This window comes from Tursiops truncatus, chromosome 21, assembly GCF_011762595.2.
Source record: "Tursiops truncatus isolate mTurTru1 chromosome 21, mTurTru1.mat.Y, whole genome shotgun sequence".
Classification (NCBI taxonomy): Eukaryota; Metazoa; Chordata; class Mammalia; order Artiodactyla; family Delphinidae; genus Tursiops; species Tursiops truncatus.
Genome location: NC_047054.1, coordinates 12,436,862 through 12,461,948, shown reverse-complemented (window position 1 = coordinate 12,461,948; position 25,087 = coordinate 12,436,862). Strand labels below are relative to the sequence as shown.

The 25,087-nt window shown below is 39.7% G+C and overlaps 1 protein-coding gene across 16 annotated transcripts in view; it reads right to left on the bottom strand.

Moving 5' to 3' along the window:
* STOX2 (storkhead box 2) overlaps positions 1–25,087 on the bottom strand; it is a 210,091-nt gene that overhangs the window by 45,896 nt on the left and 139,108 nt on the right. For 2 of the 16 annotated variants that reach the window (XM_019921332.3, XM_073798564.1), the window contains exon 2: positions 9,231–9,318. The exons of the other annotated variants lie outside the window; for them this stretch is intronic. Coding sequence is in view for 1 of the 2 variants with exons in the window: in XM_073798564.1 (XP_073654665.1) it covers positions 9,231–9,318 (88 nt within the window). In the remaining variant the exon portion in view is untranslated. The remainder of the gene's footprint in view (positions 1–9,230; positions 9,319–25,087) is intronic. 16 annotated transcript variants of the gene reach the window in all.

The following is a 25,087-nucleotide window of genomic DNA, read 5'->3' as shown; positions in this document are numbered from 1 at the left end:
AATCCATTTTGAGTTTATTTGCATGTATGGTGTAGGGAGTGTTCTAATTTCATTCTTTTACATGTAGCTGTCCAGTTTTCCCAGCACCACTTACTGAAGAGACTGTCTTTTCTCCATTGTATATTCTTGCCTCCTTTGTCATAGATTAGCTGACCATAGGTGTGTGGGTTTACCTCTGGGCTTTCTATCCTGTTCCATTGATCTATAGTTCTGTTTTTGTGCCAGTAGCATATTGTCTTGATTACTGTAGCTTTGTAGTATAGTCTGAAGTCAGGGAGTCTGATTCCTCCAGCTCTGTTTTTTTCCCTCAAGACTGCTTTGGCTATTCAGGGTCTTTTGTGTCTCCATACAAATTTTAAGATTTTTTTGTTCTAGTTCTGTAAAAAATGCCATTGGTAATTTGATAGGGATTGCATTGAATCTGTAGATTGCTTTGGGTAGTATAGTCATTTTCACAATATTGATTCTTCCAGTCCAAAAACATGGTATATCTGTTTGTATCATCTTTAATTTCTTTCATCACTGTCTTATAGTTTCCTGCATACAGGTCTTTTGTCTCCCTAGGTAGGTTTACTCCTAGGTATTTTATTCTTTTTGTTGCAGTGGTGAATGGGATTGTTTCCTTAATTTCTCTTTCTGATCTTTCCTTGTTAGTATATAGGAATGCAAGAGATTTCCGTGCATTAATTTTGCATCCTGCAACTTTACCAAATTCATTGATTAGCTCTAGTTGTTTTCTGGTGGCATCTTTAGGATTCTCTATGTATAGTATCATGTCATCTTCAAACAGTGACAGTTTTACTTCCTCTTTTCCAATTTGTATTCCTTTTATTTCTTTTTCTTCTCTGATTGCCATGGCTAGGACTTCCAAAACTATGTTGAATAATAGTGGCGAGAGTGGACATCCTTGTCTTGTTCCTGATCTTAGAGGAAATGCTTTCAGTTTTTCAACATTGAGAATGATGTTTGCTGTGGGTTTGTCATATATGGCCCTTATTATGTTGAGGTAGGTTCCCTCTATGCCCACTTTCTGGAGAGTTTTTATCATAAATGGGTGTTGAATTTTGCCGAAAGCTTTTTCTGCATCTATTGAGATGATCATATGGTTTTTATTCTTCAGTTTGTTAATATGGTTTATCACATTGATTGGTTTGCCTATATTGAAGAATCCTTGCATCCCTGGAATAAATCCCACTTGATCATGGTGTATGATCCTTTTAATGTGTTGTTGGATTCTGTTTGCTAGTATTTTGTTGAGGATTTTTGCATCTATATTCATCAGTAATATTGGTCTGTAATTTTCTTTTTTTGTACTATCTTTGTCTGGTTTTTGTATCAGGGTGATGGTGGCCCCATAGAATGAGTTTGGGAGTGTTCCTTCCTCTGCAATTTTTTGGAAGAGTTTGAGAAGGATGGGTGTTAGCTCTTCTCTAAATGTTTGATAGAATTCACCTGTGAAGCCATCTGGTCCTGGACTTTGGTTTGTTGGAAGATTTTTAATCACAGTTTCAATTTCATTAGTTGTGATTTGTCTGTCATATTTTCTATTTCTTCCTGGTTCAGTCTTGGAAGGTTATACCTCTCTAAGAATTTGTTCATTTCTTCCAGGCTGTCCATTTTATTGGCATAGAGTTGCTTGTAGTAGTCTCTTAGGATGCTTTGTATTTCTGCGGTGTCTGTTGTAACTTCTCCTTTTTCATTTCTAACTTTATTGATTTGAGTCCTCTCCCTCTTTTTTTTGATGAGTCTGGTTAATGGTTTATCAATTTTGTTTATCTTCTCAAAGAACCAGGTTTTAGTTTTATTGATCTTCGCTATTGTTTTCTTTGTTTCTATTTCATTTATTTCTGCTCTGATCTTTATGATTTCTTTCCTTCTACTAACTTTGGGTTTTGTTTGCTCTTCTTTCTCTAGTTCCTTTAGGTGTAAGGTTAGATTGTTTATTTGAGATTTTTCTTGTTTCTTGAGGTAGGCTTGTATTGCTATAAACTTCCCTCTTAGAACTGCTTTTGCTGCATCCCATAGGTTTTGGATCATCATGTTTTCATTATAATTTGTCTGTAGGTATTTTTTGATTTCCTCTTTGATTTCTTCAGTGATCTCTTGGTTATTTAGTAACGTATTGTTTAGCCTCCATGTGTTTGTGTTTTTTACGTTTTTTTCCCTGTAATTGATTTCTAATCTCATAGCATTGTGGTCAGAAAAGATGTTTGATATGATTTCAATTTTCTTAAATTTACTGAGGCTTGATTTATGACCCAAGATGTAATCTATTCTGGAGAATGTTCCGTGTGCACTTGAGAAGAAAGTGTAATCTGATGTTTTTGGATGGAATGTCCTATAAATATCAATTAAATCTATCTGGTCTATTGTGTCATTTAAAGCTGTGTTTCCTTATTAATTTTCTGTTTGGATGATCTGTCCATTGGTGTAAGTGAGGTGTTAAAGTCCCCCACTATTATTGTGTTGCTGTCGATTTCCTCTTTTATAGCTATTAGCAGTTGCCTTATGTATTGAGGTGTTCCTATGTTGGGTGCATATAAATTTATAACTGTTATATCTTCTTCTTTGATTGATCCCTTGATCATTATGTAGTGTCTTTCCTTGTCTCTTGTAACATCCTTTATTTTAAAGTCTATTGTATCTGATATGAGTATTGCTACTCCAGCTTTCTTTTGATTTCCATTTGCATGGAGTATCTTTTTCCATCCCCTAACTTTCAGTCTCTATGTGTCCCTAGCTCTGAAGTGGGTCTCTTGTAGACAGCATATATATGGGTCTTGTTTTTGTATCCATTCAGTGAGCCTGTTTCTTTTGGTTGGAGCATTTAATCCATTCACATTTAAGGCAATTATCGATGTGTACGTTCCTATTACCATTTTCTGAATTGTTATGTGTTTGTTTTTGTAGGTCCTTTTCCTCTCTTGTGTTTCCCACTTAGAGAAGTTCCTTTAGCATTTGTTGTAGAGCTGGTTTGGTGGTGCTGAATTCTCTTAGCTTTTACTTGTCTGTAAAGCTTTTGATTTCTCCATCGAATCTGAATGAGATCCTTGCCTGGTAGAGTAATCTTGGTTGTAGGTTCTTCCCTTTCATCACTTTAAATATATCACGCCACTCCCTTCTGGCTTGTAGAGTTTCTGCTGAGAAATCAGCTGTTAACCTTATGGGAGTTCCCTTGTATGTTATTTGTCGTTTTTCCCTTGTTGCTTTCAATAATTTTTCTTTGTCTTTAATTTCTGTCAATTTGATTATTATGTGTCTTGGCATGTTTCTCCTTGGGTTTCTCCTGCCTGGGACTCCTCTGTACTTCCCAGACTTGGGTGGCTATTTCCTTTCCCATGTTAGAGACGTTTTTGACTATAATCTCTTCAAATATTTTCTTGGGTCCTTTCTCTCTCTCTTCTCCTTCTGGGACCCCGATAATGCGAATGTTGTTGCATTTAATGTTGTCCCAGAGGTCCCTTAAGCTGTCTTCATTTCTTTTCATTCTTTTTTCTTTATTCTGTTCCACAGCAGTGAATTCCACCATTCTGTCTTCCATGTCACTTATCCGTTCTTCTGCCTCAGTTATTCTGCTATTGATTCCTTCTAGTGTATTTTTCATTTCAGTTATTGTATTGTTCATCTCTGTTTGTTTGTTCTTTAATTCTTCTAGGTGTTTGTTCTTTAATTCTTCTAGGTCTTTGTTAAACATTTCTTGCATGTTCTTGATCTTTGCCTCCATTCTTTTTCCGAGGTCCTGGATCATCTTCACTATCACTATTCTGAATTCTTTTTCTGGAAGGTTTCCTATCTCCACTTCATTTAGTTGTTTTTCTAGGGTTTTATCTTGTTCCTTCATCTGGTACCTAGCCCTGTGCCTTTTCATCTTGTCTATCTTTCTGTGAATGTGGTTTTTGTTCCATAGGCTGCAGGATTGTCGTTCTTCTTGCTTCTGCTGTCTGCCCTCTGGTGGATGAGGCTATCTAAGAGGCTTGTGCAAGTTCCTGATGGGAGGGACTGGTGGTGGGTAGAGCTGGGTGTTGCTCTGGTGGGCAGAGCTCAGTAAAACTTTAATCCACTTGTTTGCTGATGGGTGGAGCTGGGTTCCCTCCTTGTTGGTTGTTTGGCCTGAGGCGACCCAACACTGGAGCCTACCCAGCTCTCTGGTGGGGCCAATGGCAGACTCTGGGAGGGCTCACGCCAAGGAGCACATCCCAGTACTTCTGCTGCCAGTGTCTTTGTCCTCACAGTGAGCCACAGTCACTCCCCGCCTCTGTAGGAGACCTTCCAACACTAGCAGGTAGGTCTGCTTCAGTCTCCTATGGGGTCACTGCTCCTTCCCCTGGGTCCCGATGTGCACACTACTTTGTGTGTGCCCTCCAAGAGTGGAGTCTCTGTTTCCCCCAGTCCTATCAAAGTCCTGCAATCAAATCCCACTAGCCTTCAAAGTCTGATTCTCTAGGAATTCCTCCTCCCATTGCCAGATCCCCAGGTTGGAAAGCCTGACGTGAGGCTCAGAACCTTCACTCCAGTGGGTGGACTTCTGTGGTATAAGTGTTCTCCAGCTTGTGAGTCATCCACCCAGTGGTTATGGGATTTGATTTGATTGTGATTGCAGCCCTCCTTCCATCTCATTGCAACTTCTCCTTTGTCTTTGGATGTGGGGTATCTTTTTTGTTGAGTTCCAGTGCCTTCCTATCGATGACTATTCAGCAGTTAGTTGTGATTCCGGTGCTCTCGCAAGAGGGAGTGAGCGCATGTCCTTCTACTCTGCCATCTTGAACCAATCTCCTCAAGGGCTTTCTTGATGTACACATTCTATAAGCTTTAGCACCTATGCAGATTTGTGTAACCATCATCACTATCAGGATAGAGTCAGATATAGAACAGTTTCATCACCCCAAAAAACTCCTTCACACTGCTCCTCACACACCCCTAATCCCTGGAAACAACCAATATGTTCCTTGTTCCTCTCATTCTGTCTTTTCCAGAATGCCATATAAATGAAATCACACAGTATGTAACCTTTTGAGACTGGCTTCTTTCACTGAGCATAATGCTACTGAAATTCATCTATGTTGTATGCTGGGTCATATGGTAAGGGTATAAAAACCTTCATAAAAAACCACCAAACTATTTTCCAGATTGGCTATACAGTTTTGCAATGCAACCAACAATGTAGTTCTAGGCACTTTTTTGGTGGATTTCCTACATGGTCAATGATGTTGTCTGCAAATTAGAACAGTTTTATTACAACTTTTAAGTGTTTAGTTCTTTTTTGTTTTTTTTAAGAATTTTTTTTTTAAGGAATTCCAAATTGATGCTGAACAGGAATGGTGAAAGTGGCCATCCTTGCCTTGTTCCCAGACTTAAGGGGAAAGTATTCAGTTTCTCTATTAAGAATGATGTTAGTGCAGAGTTTTGTTCTTTATCACGTTAAGGTAGCTGCCTGATACTCCTAGATTAAGAGTTTTTATCGGGAATAGATACTGAATTTCATCAATTGCTTTTTCTGAATTAACTGATAACATCATGTGATTTTTCTTGTTTAGTCTTTCAATATGGTGCATTACACTGATTGATTTTCAAATGCCTTGCATTCCAGGGCTATTCCCCACCTGGTCGTGGTTTATTATTTTTATAAATTGCTGGATTCAATTTACTAATATTTTGTGGAGGATTTTTCCATCTATGTTTATGAGGGACATTGGTCTGTAGTTTTATTATACGATCTTTGTCCAGTTTTGGCATAAAGATAATGCTGGTTTCAAAAAATGAGTTGTGTCACCTCCTCCTCTATTTTGGGGAAAAGACTATGTAGAATTGGTGGTATTTTCCCATAAATTGTTTGGTAGGATTCTTCAGAGTTCTATCTGGACCTGTCTTTGGGTTTTGGTTTGTGGGGGAGGGTAAATTTTAACCATAAATTAAATGTATTTAAAGGATACAGGATCATTCAAGTAATTTATTTCTTCCTGGGTGAGTTCTGATTTGTCCTAAAAGAAACAACATTTCTTTCCATTTCATCTAAATTGTTGAATTTATGTGCATAGAGCTGTTTGTAGTACTTGTTTCTCATAGGTTCGATGTCTGGGGGATCTGCAGTGATATGTCCTCTTTCACTCCTAATATTGACAATTTGTGGCTTCTAATTTGCTTGTCCATCTGGCTAGAGGTTTATCAGTTTTACTGCTATTTTTAAAGAACCAGCTTTTGACGTCACTGGTTTTCTCCATTCATTTTGTTTTCAAATTCATTGGTATTTACTCTTTATTATGTCTTTCCTTCTTTAGATTTATTTTGCTCTTCTTTTTCTAGTTCCTTTACGTGAAAGCTTAGATTGTTCATTACAGATCTTCTTTTCTTTTTGAACATGAGCATTTAGCCTTTATATTTCCTGCTGAGCCCGGCTTTGTCTTCTTCACATGAATTGTGATACGTTGTATTTTCATTTTTATTCACCTCAAAATACCTTCAACTTTCCCTGACACTTCCTCTTTGGTCTACGGATTACTTAGAAGCACACTGTTTAATTTCCTAGTATTTGGAGATTTATTGTTATTGATTTCTGTTAAATCAATAAATTTATTTAAATTTAAAATAAATTTAAATCAATATTGATTTCTGTTATTGATTTCTTGTTAAATTCCACTATGATAAAATAACATACCTTGAATTATTTCAATTCTTGTAATTGTTTTTAGGTTTCCTTTATGTCTCAGGATATCTGCTATCTTTGTGAATGTTCTCTGAGGATTTGAAAGGAACGTATATTTTGCTATTTGGAGGAAGAACTTTTTATAAATGTCAGTTAGATCTAGTTGCTTGATGGTATTGTTCAATTTTTCTATATCCTTACTGCTTTTCTATCTTTTTCTATCAATTACTGACGGAGTGGTTGAATTCCCAACTATAATCATCCATTTCTCCTTTTAGTTCTATTTGAAGCTCTGTTGTCAGGCACATACATGTTTAACATACTCTTTTTTTTAAAAATAATTATTTTGATAAGAACTGTTTAAAATGAGATCATCCTCTTAACAAATTTTAAAGTGTACGATAGAGTATTATTATCTATAGCCACAAAGTTGTACATCAAATCTCTAGAATTTACTCATCTTGCTTTACTGAAATTTTACACACCCATTTCCTCATTCCTCCAGCCCCTGGCAACCACTGTTCTGTTGTTTGCCTCCATAACTTTGACTATTTTAAATTATTCATATAAGTGAAATCCTGCAGTATTCATCCTTCTGTGACTGGCTTATTTCACGTAGCATAATATCCTCGGGGCTCATCTAGGTTGTTGCATATTGCACAATTTCTTTCTTATTTAAGGTTTAATAATATTCCACTGAATGTATGCACCACATTTTCTTTATCCATTCATCTATCAACAGAGACTTAGACTGTTTCATACTGACACATATTACCTATTGTGAACAGTGCTGCAAGGAACACGGGAGTGCCAGTATCTTTTCAAGATCCTACTTTCGGTTCTTTTGGATAAAAACCCAGAAGTGGGATTTCTAGCTCATATGGTAGTTCTATTTTTAATTTTTTGAGGAACCTTCATACTGTTTTCCATGGCAGCTGCATCATTTTACATTCCCACCAATGGTGTACAAGAATCGCAACTTCTCCCCATGCTCGCCCACGCTTGTTATCTTTTGTTTTTCTAATAACAGCTATCCTACCAGGTATGAAGTGTGATATCTTATTGTGGTTTTTGATTTGCATTTTCTGATGATTAGTGTTGTTGAGCATCTTTTCATAGACCTGCTGGCTATTTGGTTTTTTTTTTTTTTTTTTTTTGGTACGCGGGCGTCTCACTGTTGTGGCCTCTGCCGTTGCGGAGCACAGGCTCCGGACGCTCGGGCTCAGCGGCCATGGCTCCCGGGCCCAGCCGCTCCGCGGCATGTGGGATCTTCCTGGACCGGGGCAAGAACCCGTGTCCCCTGCATCGGCAGGCGGGCTCTCAACCACTGCGCCACCAGGGAAGCCCTGGCTATTTGTATATATTCTTTGCAGGAATGTCTATTCAAGTCTTCAACTGTTCAGTTATTCAGTTACTAGTTTGTTTCTTTGTTTGCTATTAAGTTACAGGAGTTCCTTACATATTTTGGAAATTAACTCCTTGTCAGACACGTATGTGGTTTACAAATATTTTCTTCAGTTCTGTGGTTGCCTTTTTACTCTGTTGATTGTTTCTTTCGCTGTGCAGCAGCTTTTTAGTCTGGTGTAGTCCTACTTGTGTAATTTCGCTTTTGTTGTCTGTGCTTTTGGTGTCATTTCCAATGATAATCACTGAAATCATTCAATGACTATCATTGCCAAGACCAACGTCATAAAGCTTTGCCTCTGTTTTCTTCTAAGAGTTTTGTAGTTTCAGGTCTTATATTTAAGCCTTTATTCCAGTTTGAGTTGATTTTTCTGTATAGTGTAAGAGATAAATAGACTTTTTAATGACATATTGGGGAATTTACCCAGTTACTTTTATGTAATGTTCTTTATCCTCAGTAATTTTCTTTGCTCTAAAGTCTACTTTTTCTGACATTGATATGTCCACTCCAGCTTTCATTCTTGTTTTCCAGCCCTGATTAATCCCTTCTATGTAATATTAGCTTCCATTTATTTATTTATTTGTTTTTTATTTGCATAGCATATTTTTTACCTTTTAACCTACTCATATCATTATATTTAAAATGTATTACTTGTAGGCAACATATCCTTTGGTCCTTTTTAAAAAATCCATTCTAACCATCTCTGTTATTCACTTGGTATGTTTATTTATATTTGGTGTAGTTATTTATATGTTGGAATTTAGATCTACCATTTTATTATTTGTTTTATGTTTCTACTCTCATTCTGTTCCTCTGTTTTCCTTTCCTACTTTCATTTGGACTATCTGAATGCTTTTAGTAATATTTATTTATATAAATGGTATAATTATTCTATTTTATCTATTGAGTTTTTACTATATTTCTTTGTACAGTGCTTTTAGTTATTGTTCTAAGCATTTCAGCATACATATTTAACTTCACAGTCTACTTAGACTTAATATTTTACTGCTCCAAGTGACCAACCTTACCACCACATTGGTTTCTTTACCCTCCTCTCTTTATGCCATATGTATTACATGTATACACACTGAAAACTCCATCAATGCTATATCTGTTTTCCATCATCATACATATTTTAAAGAACTTAAGAGAAGAATGGTTAATTACATTTACCCAGATATTTACCATTATTGCTTTTCTTTCCTTCCTGACGTCCCAAGTTTTCCTCTGGTATTATTTTCTGTCCTTCAACATTTCTTTTAGAGCAGGCCTTCTGGAAGTGAATATTAAAAGCAACAAGGGAAAAATGACAAATAACATACAAGGGAACTCCCATAAGGTTAACAGCTGATTTCTCAGCAGAAACTCTACAAGCCAGAAGGGAGTGGCATGATATATTTAAAGTGATGAAAGGGAAGAACCTACAACCAAGATTACTCTACCAGGCAAGGATCTCATTGGGTTTTTGTTTTTGTTTTCTTTCAATCTTTTATTCTCTGTTGTTGAGATTGGATAATTTCTATTGATCTATCTCCAAGTCCACTGACTTTTCTATTATCTCCATTCAGTTATTGAGCCCATCCGTAAATGTTTAATTTGGGTTATTACATATTTCAGTTCAAAAATCCTACCTTGGTTCTACATTATACCCTCTATTCCTTTCCTCTCTACTTTCCCATTCTTTTCAAGAGTGTTTATCCACAGTTCTTGGACCATAATTATAGTCGTTGATTTAAAGCCTGTCTAATAAATCCAGCATGTGACACCTCAGCATTGGCAACTGTTGACTACCTGTCGCCATACAAATTGAGGTTACCCTCCTCCTTCATACGTTGAGGAATTCTGAGTAATATTAATCATTGTGTCATGAAACTCTGATTCTTTAAATCCTAAGGAAGATGCTGATTTTTTTTTTTCCTTTTAAGAAGGTGATCCATTTGGTTACGTTCCAACTGCCATTTCCAAATCACCTCCTGTCAGGTGAGATGTGAATGTCAGTGCACTCAAAGCTTGTGCAATGCTATCCGGATCGGTCCCATGTGTGTGCCATCCAGTGGTCAGTCTGAGACCCCTGTGGTGGTCAAGTTCACATTTCAGCTCTCAAAGCGTCTGGAATGCTGCTTAGGGTCACATGCACACACACACAGCTCCGAAGTGAGCCGCAGTTCATGCAGTATTTTACGTGACAGCTCTCCCGAGCTCCCTCCTCTGTGTGATTGTCCCAACACTTTCGGGTTCCCTGGGGCCCCCTTTCATGGCCCTCTGCCAGCGCCTGGGGCTTCCGTTTCCTTGCTCAGCTCTGCGTACTTTCAGCAACTGTGTCTCAGTCTGGTGCCAAGTGGTGGGAGGACAGAGAGAGGAAGAAAGCAGTAGGAATTCACCCCACACTCCTGGGACTACAGTTCCTCTCATCAGAGAGAGGGATTCCCCTACCTGCACAGTCTTAGATGGCTGTCCAGCACCTCCTGCTGCTGCCTCTGCAGGACTGACTGCAGGTTGGACGGGAGAGAATGAAAAAAGAGGAAAAACTCACTCTGAACATAGGAGTCCGTTCTCCTGGTCCTCAGGCCGGAAAGTGAGGACTTTGATCCTGAAGATATTTTGTGCATATCAGTGTGTCCTACTGGGCTCTGGGCTACCTCTATGCCACGTGATACTAGACAGGGGGACACAGGAAACTCACGACCAGTTTGGTGGTACTTCTAATTCTCATCTCCTTCCCCAAGCGGCCCTGCTACCATGTACTTTTCAGAGTCCTAAGAGCTGCTCCACGTCCTCTGTCCAGGGCTCCTGCTACAGTCAGTGGGAAAGCCAGGGTGGAGGGTACTTACCCCACCCTGCTCAGAAGTGGATTCTTCTTTGTGTTGTAATTACTTTTCATTGTTTAAATAACAATAATAAATAAATGATAAATACGCGCTGTTAATAATAGAAGCAAATACGTTAACGTTGGTCTTTGTTTTCCTTTTATAGGGACTTTCTTTTATTTTAGGATGTATTTAATTGAGTTCTTTGAAAAAAGTTCAGCCTCAAAAAGGTATCCTTTCAGTTCATCTATTTGCCAACATACCAAACAACTCCCCCTGCCCACCTCTGTGAAAATAGTAGACAGACATGTTAACTAGAATTTACCTCCTTTTTTTGGTCCTGGCCTCTTTGGCATAACATTTGCTTTAGACTCACTAATGAGCAGCTGAAGTGACTGACGTGGGTGCTGTCCTCTCATTCGCCAAGTCCATGCTCTGGCACGAGGACTAATGAGCTTTGTTATCAGTGTCAGAGGGACCAGGAGAAATGAGGCATGCACGCTACCCACACACCAGATCATTAGCAACAGATGTAATTACTGCCTGCCCTGCTTCCCTCTCTGACCCTCCCTCTTTCATCTACGCCTCCCAGAGAGAAGCAATGGGTGCTTCAAAGACTCCCCCCGCAGCCTTGGCCGAGGCCATTACAACTGAGACACACTGAGATTTTTACTCAAGTACGTCCAGTCCTCCTACTTTTACTTCACACTGTTGGCACTTGTGGTCCCCAGAGGCGTGTCCTTCAAATTGGTTCATATCTGAGCCTGAGTAGCTTCTGTCCTCTATCCACTCACAAAACTGCACCAAAAGCAAAACTCTCAAACGTTACCTCCCAACAATTATACCCCCAGCCATAAATAACTTGACCCCTAAAGTCTAATGGCCTCCTCACCGGGGGATGCCACCCGATGGTTCCATTAAAAAGAGCTCCATGAAGGCAGTGTTCACATCACACGTCAGGTTGTGCCTAGTGCACAGGATGATGTAGCTATGGCAGTTTCGTCATAACGGGACCGCCAAAGGCACCGTTGAACAGGAATTGCTAGTGGATCGCATGACGAGCGGGCAAAGCATATGTACAATCTACTCTATTCCTGAGTGGAAGCTCAAAGTCCCATCTGCAGCATGAGTACATTTGTTGGACAAGGTTTATGTAGAGGGGATAGACTTTCCTGCTCGGCCCAAACGAGGATTTTAATTCTGGCTACTGTTAGCAGCGCGTGGGTGGGGAAAATGAGGAAAGAATGAAGGGCCACTCAGCTCAAACTGCTTTACGTGGAGGCCCCCATGTTGCGAGTGGGGAGTCACCACATCTTCCTTAAGCGTATGCGGTGACTGCCCTTCCTTCTGCGTGATCCCCCCGTGACCCTTGAAGGGCAGACTCAGGTGAGGTGGGGGACGATGATGTGACCTGGGGTGGGGAATGGGGCCCCGGGGTGTCCCCTCAGTGAGTGACATGCTGTGCCTGGCGGGCCCTGAGCAGTGGGACGCCCAGAGGAGCTCCCCCAGCCACCTGAGAAAGCACAGCTCCCACTGTCCACCCCGGGCCTGGGAATCGTCGCAACGGAGTTATCAGTGTGGACACCTCTGAGAGGTATTCAGAGCACGAAGGCCACTGACAACGTCTAAAATGCGACCTTCAACACCATCGTTTACTGAAACAATGAGAAATTATAAAGTGAGTAGAATCTGATTTCTAAGTCAAACTCAGGATAGAAAATTCAGCTGAAACTACACACACACACACACACACACACACACACACACACACACAGTTATAGAGAGAGAACGAGAGAGCTGGCAAGGATGTATAAAGTATTTTCTCATATCTGCGCAAAGAGCAGCGTGCATAGTCTATATAGAGACGGGAATGGGTGACTGATGAGCTCTTTCCTAAGGTTTATTTAAATCTGTAGCGCTAGATCAATAGTTTCCGTAACACCAGGGATGTACATTTACCATCTAAAAACTGCAAAGCCTGCAAATCATAACACCAGAGTCAATATACCAGGAATAAGTACAAATCAAACTCCTTTTTAAGAGTTAAGTGTTTCTGAACTGTTGATATAACATAATTCTAAATTTATAAAATTTATCAGCAAAAGTTATCTGTATGCTCCTTTACAAAAAAGAATCGTGGTACATTTTTTTCTTCCACATTTTAACTTTTCTTCTTTTCCTTGCTGATACAATCACTGCCATACCAAGTTTTCAAATTTTTATCGTCCTTTTGTTTTTCTGCTAATGTCTTTTTCAAGTACCACAAACACTGATGAAAGAGACTGTTCTCTTAATAATCTGTTCAGATTAGTAAATGTTTGTTAATTTTTAAAAATCAGCATGTCTACCACATTCATATTTTTAAATAAGGGAGTCAATTCTTATAGGAATAACAAAACTGTCCTCTTTAAAGTTCCACACCCCAGAAAAAGCTTGTTTTAAGACCAAACAACTGATGAAGACACCATTCCCACTGTGATACTATTACTTTATGTTAGAATCTAACATATTCTTGCTGCTATAGCGTAAAGATGTGTGTACTTTTGCAAGTATTTAAAATTTCACGTTCTTGTATTATACTATTTACCTTTTATCCCTTCCTCCCCCCACCAACCCAAACTAGTCTCAAGAAAGAAAGAAAGAAAAACTCCCTGGCAACAAAGCTCATTTTGATCGATCAGCTTTGGGGCACAAAGCAGTGCGGAAAAAGTGTTAGTCTTTTCAGCACTGGGCTTGCAGCAGTGGAAGTGCCTGGATTTCTGTCTCCCGAGCTGTCCTGGGTTGGTCACCTGGGAGCTGGGTGGTCCAGACGGCTGGACCAGTACTTTCCAAATTCTGGCCCTACCTCTGTGCTTGACCGGACAATGATGTCACCAGTTCACAATAAAAAGAAGGAAAAATTAGGACGCTGTGGAAAATTGTTCATTGAAAGCTGCCTTTTACCATGCTGTTCTTTCCTCTTGTTTGCGTGTGTGTGTTCGTGTGTATACATATGTGTGAGATGTCCTCGCTTTTCATGTTAAATGTCCTCTCTTTTATGATGATAATAGATGATGTTTTTTTTAAAAAGTACTTTCTTGCCAGAACTAAAAGTTAGTGATCTTAAGTTGGTCTACACAAATCTCACTGAAATGCTTTTGGTCTCTGTGAGAACCGTCAGATTAGATTTCAGATTGACGGGAGGAAGGACATAGATTAAGTTGACAGTCCTAAATTGACAGTCCTAACACACAGCCTGCAGCCATCCCACACCCCATTTGTGAGGCCCGGGATTTTGAAAGCAAAGTGTTACGGATGCTGATATCTTCTGGATTCATAAAAGGCATGATTTTCAGCTACTTAATCAGCATGTACTAATCAATAGTTTTTTACTAGATCGCCTCATTGTTTTCCCTTAAGCTTTGTCTTCTTCATTTTGTCTTTCTCTGCTTTTAAAAAACTGGACTTTCATCTTTCAGTTTCCAAGATTAACATTTCTAAGTCACCGGTGTATAAGTTTTAATGTTCTCTACTTTTTTAGCACTCTGTATTTCATAATCCAGAGCTGTTGATGTTTTGAATCCAACACAGGATTCTCACTACTTTCCTTCTTAGTATCACCGTTTTCACTACATCCTAGAAGCCAACTATGTCTGACTTGAGAAAACTGAAACAAAACCAGCAAGACAATTGGAGCATAGGGCAATCAACAAGTTATGTAAGTGAGGTACACCTTGGGCCCCAGATATACAACTGTCAAGCTATGGTCAACCCCCTGGGTGGCCAGTGTATGTTCCAGTGTCTTTCCCACCGTCTTTCATTCATCCTTAAGGACAACCAAATACTATCATGTTCCCCTTTCCTCCTCTTGCACCGTTTACACTTTTCTGATAATGGCACACACTATAAGCTTTTTCACTTGTGTGCACACACCCCAATCATCTTTAACCACTTTCCTCTCACTTCTAATGCCCACCTAGTACTTCAGAAGTTTTCTCCCTTCCCTCCTCCTATTAATAACAATATCTACACTTTATTGAGTGCCTGTATGTACCAAGCATTATCAAGGGGGCTGTAGTATGCCATTTCATTTATTTGTCACAAGAACCTTATGAAATAAATACTATTATATCCATGTTATACATGAAATCCAGGAGAGTTAGGGTCCCAGTCAATAAACAGGTTTAATAACAGATGATCATAATAACTATGATATTGATAGAGTTATATCAAGGGAAAAGGAAAAGGTTTTAAGCAACATTTGACAAAGGAACAATATGCTCCTTCTTCTTTTTTTTTTTTTTTTTGGTACACGGGCCTCTCACTGTTGTGGCCTCTCCCGTTGCGGAGCACAGGCTCCGGACGCGCAGGCTCAGCGGCCACGGCTCACGGGCCCAGCCGCTCCGCGGCACGTGGGATCTTCCCGGACCGGGGCACGAACCCGCGTCCCCTGCATTGGCAGGCGGACTCTCAACCACTGCGCCACCAGGGAAGCCCAACAATATGCTTCTTTTAATAGGTCTCAAAAGTACTTAGATTAAGCTGCAATTTCCACACCTGTCCTAGGTCAGTCCCTCGAATTATAAACTTATTTATGCATTCACACCGAAGATGGCTAACAACTATTTTTTTTTTTTTTTTTTTTGCTAACAACTATTTTTAATTCTATGTTTCTGTTTTAGTGTCTTCTATTCTCCACAGCCATCTGTAGTCCTTTTATTTCATGAACTGAATTGTGTGGTTTGGCCTGAGTACATAACCACCGCTGAGCCCAGCTTCTGGAGAAAGCGAATTCCTGGAAGGGTGCAGTGTGATGAAATGGCAGGTCTCTGATGGGCTCGGGAGACCCATCAGTCCGTCAGTCAAATGCAGAAGAGCTGACTTACATGACTGTGGCTCATCCCAGCCTTGGCTTTTCAGTTCCAAACAGCTGACTTATCAATTTCTCTAGGGAAATCAGTCATGTGTAAACCATTAAAAGGAAATCTGGATTCTAAATTCACATCTTGGGTCTGAGTTTCCTTTGGCTGCTTCTAGAAAGGAGTGCTTGCCAGGGCTCCAGCCTTTACCTTCCTCTCTGCCCTGCTAAATCCCCATCAGAGGCACTCCCATCCACCATCCCGGTTGTAACGCTCAGCTCTATAGACGTGATGGGGGCCAACTCTCCCTCTCTGGTCCTGAAACTCTCCCTGACCTCCCGACTCATCTCTCTCTCCTCTGTCCTTAACAGACAACTCCATCTGCATGTCCCCAGTGCCTCAAACTCAACATGTCCAAAACAGAATTTGTGATCTTTCCCATAAATCCTGCGACCTCTGGTATCTCCTAGTCTGGATTATAGCACCATATCATCGAGGTAGACACACCGTGAATGGAAGATTCCTGTTTTCTCTTCATTGACCATCTGCCCTATTCCGTTGTATAAAGAGTCAATAAAGCCAGTCTACTCACTGTCTGGATGTCTCTAAATCTGTTCCTTCTCTTCTGCTTTGTTGTTAGCCAGATTTCTGCCTTGTTGGACCACCAGAAAATCCTCCTGCTGGTTTCTTCCACCCACTCTAAGCATGACTACCAGAATACTCTTCCTGTCTGATACTCCTGTATTTATCTAATATGCCTGGTTTCATCCACTTGAACATAGGGATGTAATCAATATCAAATACTCTAAATACGTTGATATCAATGACATCCTTAACTTCAAGTAGATAAAACCAAAGATGTTACATAAACACAATCGATAAAATTTTCTTATCATATCAGAAAGATATCCCTCTAGAATAACATATCAGAGTTGAAGAACAAATCGTTTTTCTCTTATCCCAGCAGGAAAAATATCTCAGGAAGGCTAGAAGAATTTGGTCACGGGAGCAATTAAATGCCAACAGGAAATAAAGAGCACTGGCATTTACTGAGCAGCTACTACATGGCAGGTACTATATATCAGGTACTTTATGCAGGTAACCGTAATCAATACAACCCTGAGGGATAATCCTCATTTAAAGAACTAAAATTAAGTAATCTGTTCTATGTCTCCTAGTAAGTAAGTGGTACATCCAGGATTCAAATGGGGTTCTGATCAGTATTCCAAACCTCTACACTCATCACCACCCCACATCCCGTCTTACCAAGAAAATGCTGAAGCTTACAGGAGCAATGAGTGACTAAAAGATTCACATACACGGTATAACTGTTTACATTTAATTCAACCACAATACTTCCTTTCTTGCTGACATTTCAAATTTCAAGAACATAAGATTTGTATGTTGATTGAAGGAGGAACTAGGTAGAGATGAGAAACTATTTGATGATAAGGAAATTCAACTGGCAGAATAGGTAAGATTTCAGAGATCCCTTCCATTTCCTGTGTCTGAGGTCAAGAGTCACTTTTCCACATAAAAACCCACCATTTTTTTTTTAGCAGCCTGTTAAGATATATGTATCAGCACCTATTTTATACTTAGCACTAGGTGAGGTGCCATGAGGAACAAAAGGAAAATAAAGACATGGTGCTGCCCACCTCCAAGTAAATGATCAACTCAGGGATGCCAAGATAAACGTGTGGTAACTGATAAAGTCAGCAACTGCTATTCCAGTACATGACGCTATGTATTACATACAACTTTACCATGTAGTCAATCTAAACAATAATAGTTCCAAATATAAAAGGATTTGATATATTAAAACCACACAAAGGGGTACATTACACCATAATAAAGGAGATTCTACATCATAAAGACCTGAAAAGTAGTCCTTTCTAAGCATGACATATGAATATTAATTAATCCATCTGAAGAACTGATGTGACTTGAAAAGTTTATTCCCGAAAGCAGATACTCTCCCTTGCGTAATTTCCAGGGCTGTTAACTCAACTAGAAAACCCTCTCTTCGTGAATGGAGGAGAAGTACATTTCATACTAGTTGCTGTTTCAATTATTAACATGCTGAATTAGCATGCTGTGAATTGCTAAGGTTTTATTTTTATCATATTAGAAAGAATACAACATTTCTAAATGAAATCAACATGTAACACTGAGTTCCCTATTACAAGAAGTTGTGCCTCTTTTAACGATTACTTTAATAGCACTTGATTAATGAAGTTAAGGGTTATACAAATGAAACTTTTTGATGTCATAATAAAGTCCATGAGAACAGAGACAACATTTTTTTTCAATTGGGGATAAGAGTTATTACTCTCCTCATGTTTCCATCTGAAAGAACTTCCTTTAGAATAAAGAGCCGGGTGTGTACATGGGTCCCCTTCACTCCCACCCCTGGGAGGCAGTGACTTTTGTGACTGGGGGGGTCAAGGGAGAAGGATCAACTTAGAAAGGATAAGTGACCAAAAGTCACACTAAAGGAATGTAGAACAATTAGGATTTTGTCTAATTCCACAGCCTTAAGACTTCTGATAGTCTACCTTCCAGATCCCCTAATTTTATTCTCCTTCTTTTAAAGTTTTGCTTTTCCTGCAAAAACTTTTGTTTCCACTGCTCAATAAACCCCATTTTCTAAATATGGTGGGCTTGTGATAAAGGGTGAATTTTTAAAGAAAAGTATTTTTTAATCTCTTAAATCCCTCAAATTATTTCCCCTCTAGATGTGCCCAAAGGGTCATATTTTTGAAAACTTTACAAACCATCAGTAGTATCAATCACATGTCACTTTTGAGCAAAGCCCTTTGCTAAGCAACTAGCTTCATTTGATAATATTAGTGATGCAAGGGAGGCCCTGCAATACTGTATCTGCCATTAATCTCTAAGCATCAGACTTCGCATCCATCAGAAGTCATTTACTGTGGAGCCTGTCACAGGATGTAATGACTCACGCTAGTTGGAACTTGCCATTCCTCCCCTTCAAGAGGGCTTCCAAACTCGTAAAAAGCTTGTGAAATAGTAAATTAAACAGCAACTTTCTTGACTTTTCATTTCATCTTTAAGATGTTAATTTTGCATGTAAAATACTCTAAAGTGACTTAATAATGAAGATTTTGCAATATCATAATCTGACCCACAGAGACACACTAAATCCCCGAAATAAAAGAGATTCGAATTTTACGACTTGATGAAGGGAAACAAATTAGCATGGAATCGCACGAAAGAAAGATGCCTTCTCATAAGGATGAATAAATATGATTTCCAAGTCTTAAAGTAAGGCTCTCTTACAGCCTGCAAGACAGCAAAGGTAGCAAATCCTGCCAGTAACAAGTGGACTGTATTAGAGTATCCAGTTCTATGAAAACTCTGCCTCATTAATGAATCTGAAAACTGTTTCAATTAGCAAGGCATGCCTGAGATCTGAAGCTACGTTAGTAACTTATCACCAAAGAAGTGAAGGTAACAGAACATCAAATTTCTCTTAGAGAAAAAGTGCCTGTCTTATCAACAGGTGGATTTTTCTCGCATGCTTCACAGGATCACTGCATCCTGCTTTGTTTTAGACAAAGGACTCTGGCCTCCTTCCAAGGCCTCCCCATTTATGGAGTAAATGCAGACTGTTTGGCTTGGGCATTTGAGCCACTAGACAGTATCAACATGTTGGTGAAAAGTCACAACCCAAGATCCTATTGGTGCCACAAGTCTTTTGAACCAAATTATTTAAAACCTAGATATACTATCACATTTATTTATCCTTGGCTCTGCTTATAAGTCTTTGTTTACTTTACTTATAAACAGAAAACATCCAGAGGGGTAAAGTGAAAGCAGGCTTTAAATTCTTTCGAAGAATAAAGAAAGCGTGGTTTGCAACGAGACCAGATTCTGACTCCTGCTGCCTGGCCTCGGATTCTGTGAACTGTGATGGTGTGGCTGGAGAATCATCCGGTTTCAACCACATGCCCGTGGCCTGACCTCAAATAAAGCAAGGTAGCTGGCAGAGTTCACTGCATTATGCAGAAGCAGCAGAAACCATTTGTTACCGTTAAGGTTTTTACTCTTTTTTAAAATCCATTTAAAGGCTTATAAATTTTTATGAACTCTTTGTGCGGTAAATATGACAGGGTCGCAATACGGCAGCTCGATGAGCTCTGTCCAGAAGCCAGTTCCCCTCCTTTGCATCTGTGACAAGACGGACCAGGTCATCCACTCAGCTTCCCCCTGGTTATACCTACAGCATTTGGAGATGCTGCCCTAACCTTTCCAGGGCACTAGGTTACTGTTTACGAATGTGATGAAACAGCCCCTAGCCACCTGAAAAAAACCCTGGAGAGAATCCAAGTCACGGTATTATTGAGGACCAGAGTTGGGGCTTAGAATTTTAGCTCATGTGTCTCTGTCACATCAGCACCTTAATGTATTTGTTTCACAAGCCAGCCATAAACACTTCTAGATCTCTGCATCTGTAAATACAGTTCCCCTTTAGAGCTTTAAGTTTCAACTGTCAAACCATTATTCAGCATGTTACTGTGGAACAGTCAGATACTATGTTCAATTAGTAAAAAAACCCACAAAACGAAACTATATAAGATCAATATTAGGAGATAAACCGGCCAATTTCAAGGAATCTAAAACGAACTACACCTCCTGACCAAGCGAAACCAACACTCTTTACAACCCCCTTTATATCTATTAAAAGACTTATAAATAAAAGACTTCCGAAAGTAATCAACACCAAAATATTCTCTAGAAATGAACAAGTTTGCTTACCCAACATAAATGCACTTTAATACATCATTTATCCATCAATAGATACTGCCACTGATGCCAGCAATCAAAAGAAATGTTGACTCTAAGCAGAATGACTAATATGGAGGGTGATCTCTTTTTTTAGAATACGCTTGAGAGTCTATATGCAACATACACACGTGTTATCTATAATACACACATGCACATATAAAAGAATGAATAAAAGCAGCCGTAAAACTTCTTAACATGTTATAGTCAGTAATTAACGCAAATAAGAATGAAAACACTCGAGACTGCAGTCTTTTGGAGGCAGGAGCTCATAATCCCCAAAGATTCAGAAGCATTACCTCATTGCAGCCTTGAGACAAGCTGAGCATTCACTGTAGGTCTTACCCAGCATCCCCTGGTTCACACAAAGACAACAGAGGCGTGACCAATCACATTGTGGCTAGCAGGCACTGTTTCAAAGCCCTCTCCCAATATTACCCATTGACATGCTGGCAGCCTGCTGAACTTGTCGTCATGGCAACACATCCCAGCTGCTCACCGAGGCTTGTTATATTACTTTCCCTTTTCACCACTCACTTAGCTAATTAAAAATTTAGGACTATGTTTTTGCATGTTGGACGCAAACTGAAACAATGCAAGGTCCTTTTTTCTTCTCTCTCTTTTTTTCTCTCCCCCCAACGGAGCTCTTAAAAATGCTGGGAAAAGCGATTTGAAGGACACTCCCATGAAGTCCCAATATAACCAATCAATAGACAGACTGCATGTAGCTTCAGGCAGATGGAATTTGTCGCTAAACCTAGTCTGCAGCAAAGCAAAACCACACCGTGAACGTCGAGAAGGATGGTCTTCCTGTTTTGAAATAGACAAGCCAGTTCGGCAAAGATGATTTATGTTGAGATGTTTGCGCTATTCTTGGTCAAAAATGTTCTTTAAATATTTTTTTAAAATTTTGATTCTGATTTAAAGCAGCCTTTTACCGATAATTCCACAATGCAAGCAGAGTAAATAAATAAATAAAGCACAGAGCAAAAGATCCTGCAAAAACTGCCAATAGGGCAAATGCCAGAAGAGGTTCTCAGCATAAAGCATTGCCTATGAACCTGCCATATGTTCTTTATTTGACCACCAAACTGTACCACTGCTGGAGCAGCTCGGCAGTTGAAAACCCACGGAAAGAAAAACACCAGCTTTTGTTTACCACAGCTCAGAGAAATAAATTAAACCTTCCAAACTCTTTCAGAGATGATGGCTGCCTCACAGAGATGGCCTTTTAAAAACTCCCCTTCTATGTCTAGTTACACCTCATAACTGGAGTTGATACCAAAGGCATTCTTAGAATTCTAAGGTCAAAATTTCTCTTGCTATTTCAGTGCGCCACTTAACATATAGTAGAAAGGACATTAAAATGTGAACCTCCTTCACTGTCAAGAAGCAGAGATAACGAACATGAAAGTGGTTTTGAAAATCCCAGTGTTATAGTTTATAGGAAAAGTCGGCCCTCATTTCAATTAAATGGGAAAATCAAGATATCAAAATCAGGCCTGGGTAGGCAGCTTGGTCTTTGCTTCCTCTCAGGTAGGTCTACTCATTTCTCTGTCTGAAGTCACCCAGGGCTGCCTGACTGGTAACATTCAGCCCACAAGCACAATGCTAATTCAGAATCAGACAGGCAGGGCATCTCCTCTCCAGTATTACCCACATCTCTGAATTTTCAGGTCTGCCAACAATTACCACAGAAAAGAAGTCCCACCCACTGAGATGGTTAGAAATGGAAACATCAAGGAAGCCATAGAGAATTCTAATTTGTCTGGGAGGGCTATGGGAAGCATACCAGCTGTGAAATTGAGGGAGAGGTGATTGGCATGGCCATTTCGGGTATCAAAGGTAAATATTGTCTCCTTTCTCTCTGGCTTCTGACTCCAAGTAACCAACAGATGGAAATATCTATGATGAGGCTCTTGGTTAAACATGGTAGACTGTCAACAGTAGCTCCCAATTCCCTGTGAAATGACAGTAAGAGGAATATAAAGGAAGAGAATGAGAGAGAAGATGAAATCCTCAAATAATTCTGGAAGCGGGACAAGCAGATGGATGAGAGGTAGCTGAGTTAAGAGAGTGAAGAAAGTTTAAATATAATATAAGAGGAAAAGCGAACCACGGATGGTGGTGTGGGTGTCGTGATTCTGAAACAACTTTGTGTGTATGCTGAGACGGAGAAAATTTGTAAATATACTGTGGGAGAAGGAGTACACAAATATACGCTGGGGAAAGGAGAGAAAGAGCTCTGTGATGGATGCGTGTGTGTAACATGTATGTGTGTAGCTTTCCCCCTAGCTCTGTCCGCTGAAAATCCTAGAAGCAAGGTTACCCCAGTAGCAATGAGCACAGTTAGTCTTCATGATCTTTGGTTCTAAATACTGTTCCCCACTAAAAGAAAAAAGGTTTCCTTAGAGAAACGACTGCTTCTGGGTCTGAGGCAGGAAATGCTTAAGTGCATCAGGAACATCTTTTTGTGCCAGGAAGCAACAAAAAGGCTCAAAAACCGACGGAGACACCTCAGGTGACTCGGCGACGAGACGGAAAGGGTTTCCACAGCTAAATCGGGAACAAGTTAAGCATCAAATAGCATGTATGCAAAAGACTACGACACATTGAATAAAAAAAAAATCCATGAGTTCGTTGTGATAAAAAACAAACAAAAAATTACAGGGTGTGCAGAAGAGGAGAGTGCTTTTTCTGAAACGAGTGAACGCCAATTCATAGCTTTAGAAGAAATCATAGAACCAGAATTCGCATCTGTCACCACCATTGTAATAAAAGTAATACAAGCAAGAATTATTGATGCATGGCAAAACCATAGGGTAAAACATTGTTGGAGATTCACATAGTCTCAGAATATCAACAAATAATTACTTTTTTTTTACAGCTTTATTGGAGTATGATTGCTTTACAATGGTGTTAGTTTCTGCTTTATAACAAAGTGAATAACTTAAACATAAACATATGTCCCCATATCTCTTCCCTCTTGCGAGACGTCTCCCTCTCTCCCACCCTCCCTATCCCACCCCTCTAGGTGGTCACAAAGCACCGAGCTGATCTCCCTGTGCTAGGTGGTTGCTTCCCACCAGCTATCTATTTTACGTTTGGTAGTGTATATATGTCCATGCCGCTCTCTCACTTCGTCCCAGCTTACCCTTCCCCCTCCACGTATCCTCAAGTCCATTCTCTAGTAGGTCTATGTCTTTATTCTCATCTTGCCCCTACGTTCTTCAAGACCATTTTTTTTATTTTTAGATTCCATATATATGTGTTAGCATATGGTATTTATTTTTCTCTTTCTGACTTACTTCACTCTGTATGACAGACTCTAGGTCCATCCACCTCACTACAAATAACTCAATTTCGTTTCTTTTTATGGCTAATATTCCGTTGTATATATGTGCCACATCTTCTTTATCCATTCATCTGTCAATGGACACTTAGGTTGTTTCCATGTCCTGACTATTGTAAATAGTACTGCAATGAACATTGTGGCACATGAGTCTTTTTGAATGATGGTTTTCTCAGGGTATATGCCCAGTAGTGGGATTGCTGGGTCGTATGGTAGTCCTATTTTTAGTTTTTTAAGGAACCTCCCTACCGTTCTCCATAGTGGCTGTATCAATTTACATTCCCACCAACAGTGCAAGAGGGTTCCCTTTTCTCCACACCCTCTCCAGCATTTATTGTTTGTAGATTTTTTGATGATGGCCATTCTGACTGGTGTGAGATGATATCTCGTTGTAGTTTTGATTTGCATTTCTCTAACGATTAGTGATGTTGAGCATTTTTTCATGTGTTTGTTGGCAATCTGTATATCTTCTTTGGAGAAATGTCTATTTAGGTCTTCTGCCCATTTTTGGATTGGGTTGTTTGTTTTATTGATATTGAGCTGCGTGAGCTGCTTGTAAATTTTGGAAATTAATCCTTTGTCAGTTGCTTCATTTGCAAATATTTTCTCCCATTCTGAGGGAATAAATTACTTTTTAATTACAAAGGGAAAAAAACAATAGGGAAACTATGCTGACACCACTGCAACCAAATGATCAAATTTGGCATCACCAATGACACAAAGAGCCACCATGCCTCCCAATGCCACACACTGAAAAACATAGCACAACCTATGAAGTATTCTTGCCCCCAAAAGGTGTTTAAATCTAATCATAAAGAAATAATCAGACAAACTTCAAATTGAGGAACACTCAGCAACACCATCAGCCTGTAACGTTCAAAAAGGTTAACGTCATAAAAGCCAAGAGGGAACTAGAAAGCTCTTCTAGATTAAAAGACTGGAGACAGGGCTTCCCTGGTGACGCAGTGGTTGAGAATCTGCCTGCCGATGCAGGGGACACGGGTTCGTGACCCGGTCCGGGAAGATCCCGTGAGCCATGGCCGCTGAGCCTGCGCGTCCAGAGCCTGTGCTCCGCAACAGGAGAGGCCACAACAGTGAGAGGCCTGCGTACCGCAAAAAAAAAAAAAAAAAAAAAAATAGAGCTTTAATAAGTTAATAGCTTATCCAAAGGCTACACGGTCCCTAGGGCAACAGCCCTGGGAACCAACCCCCGAGTCCCTGCCTAGTGATTATTCC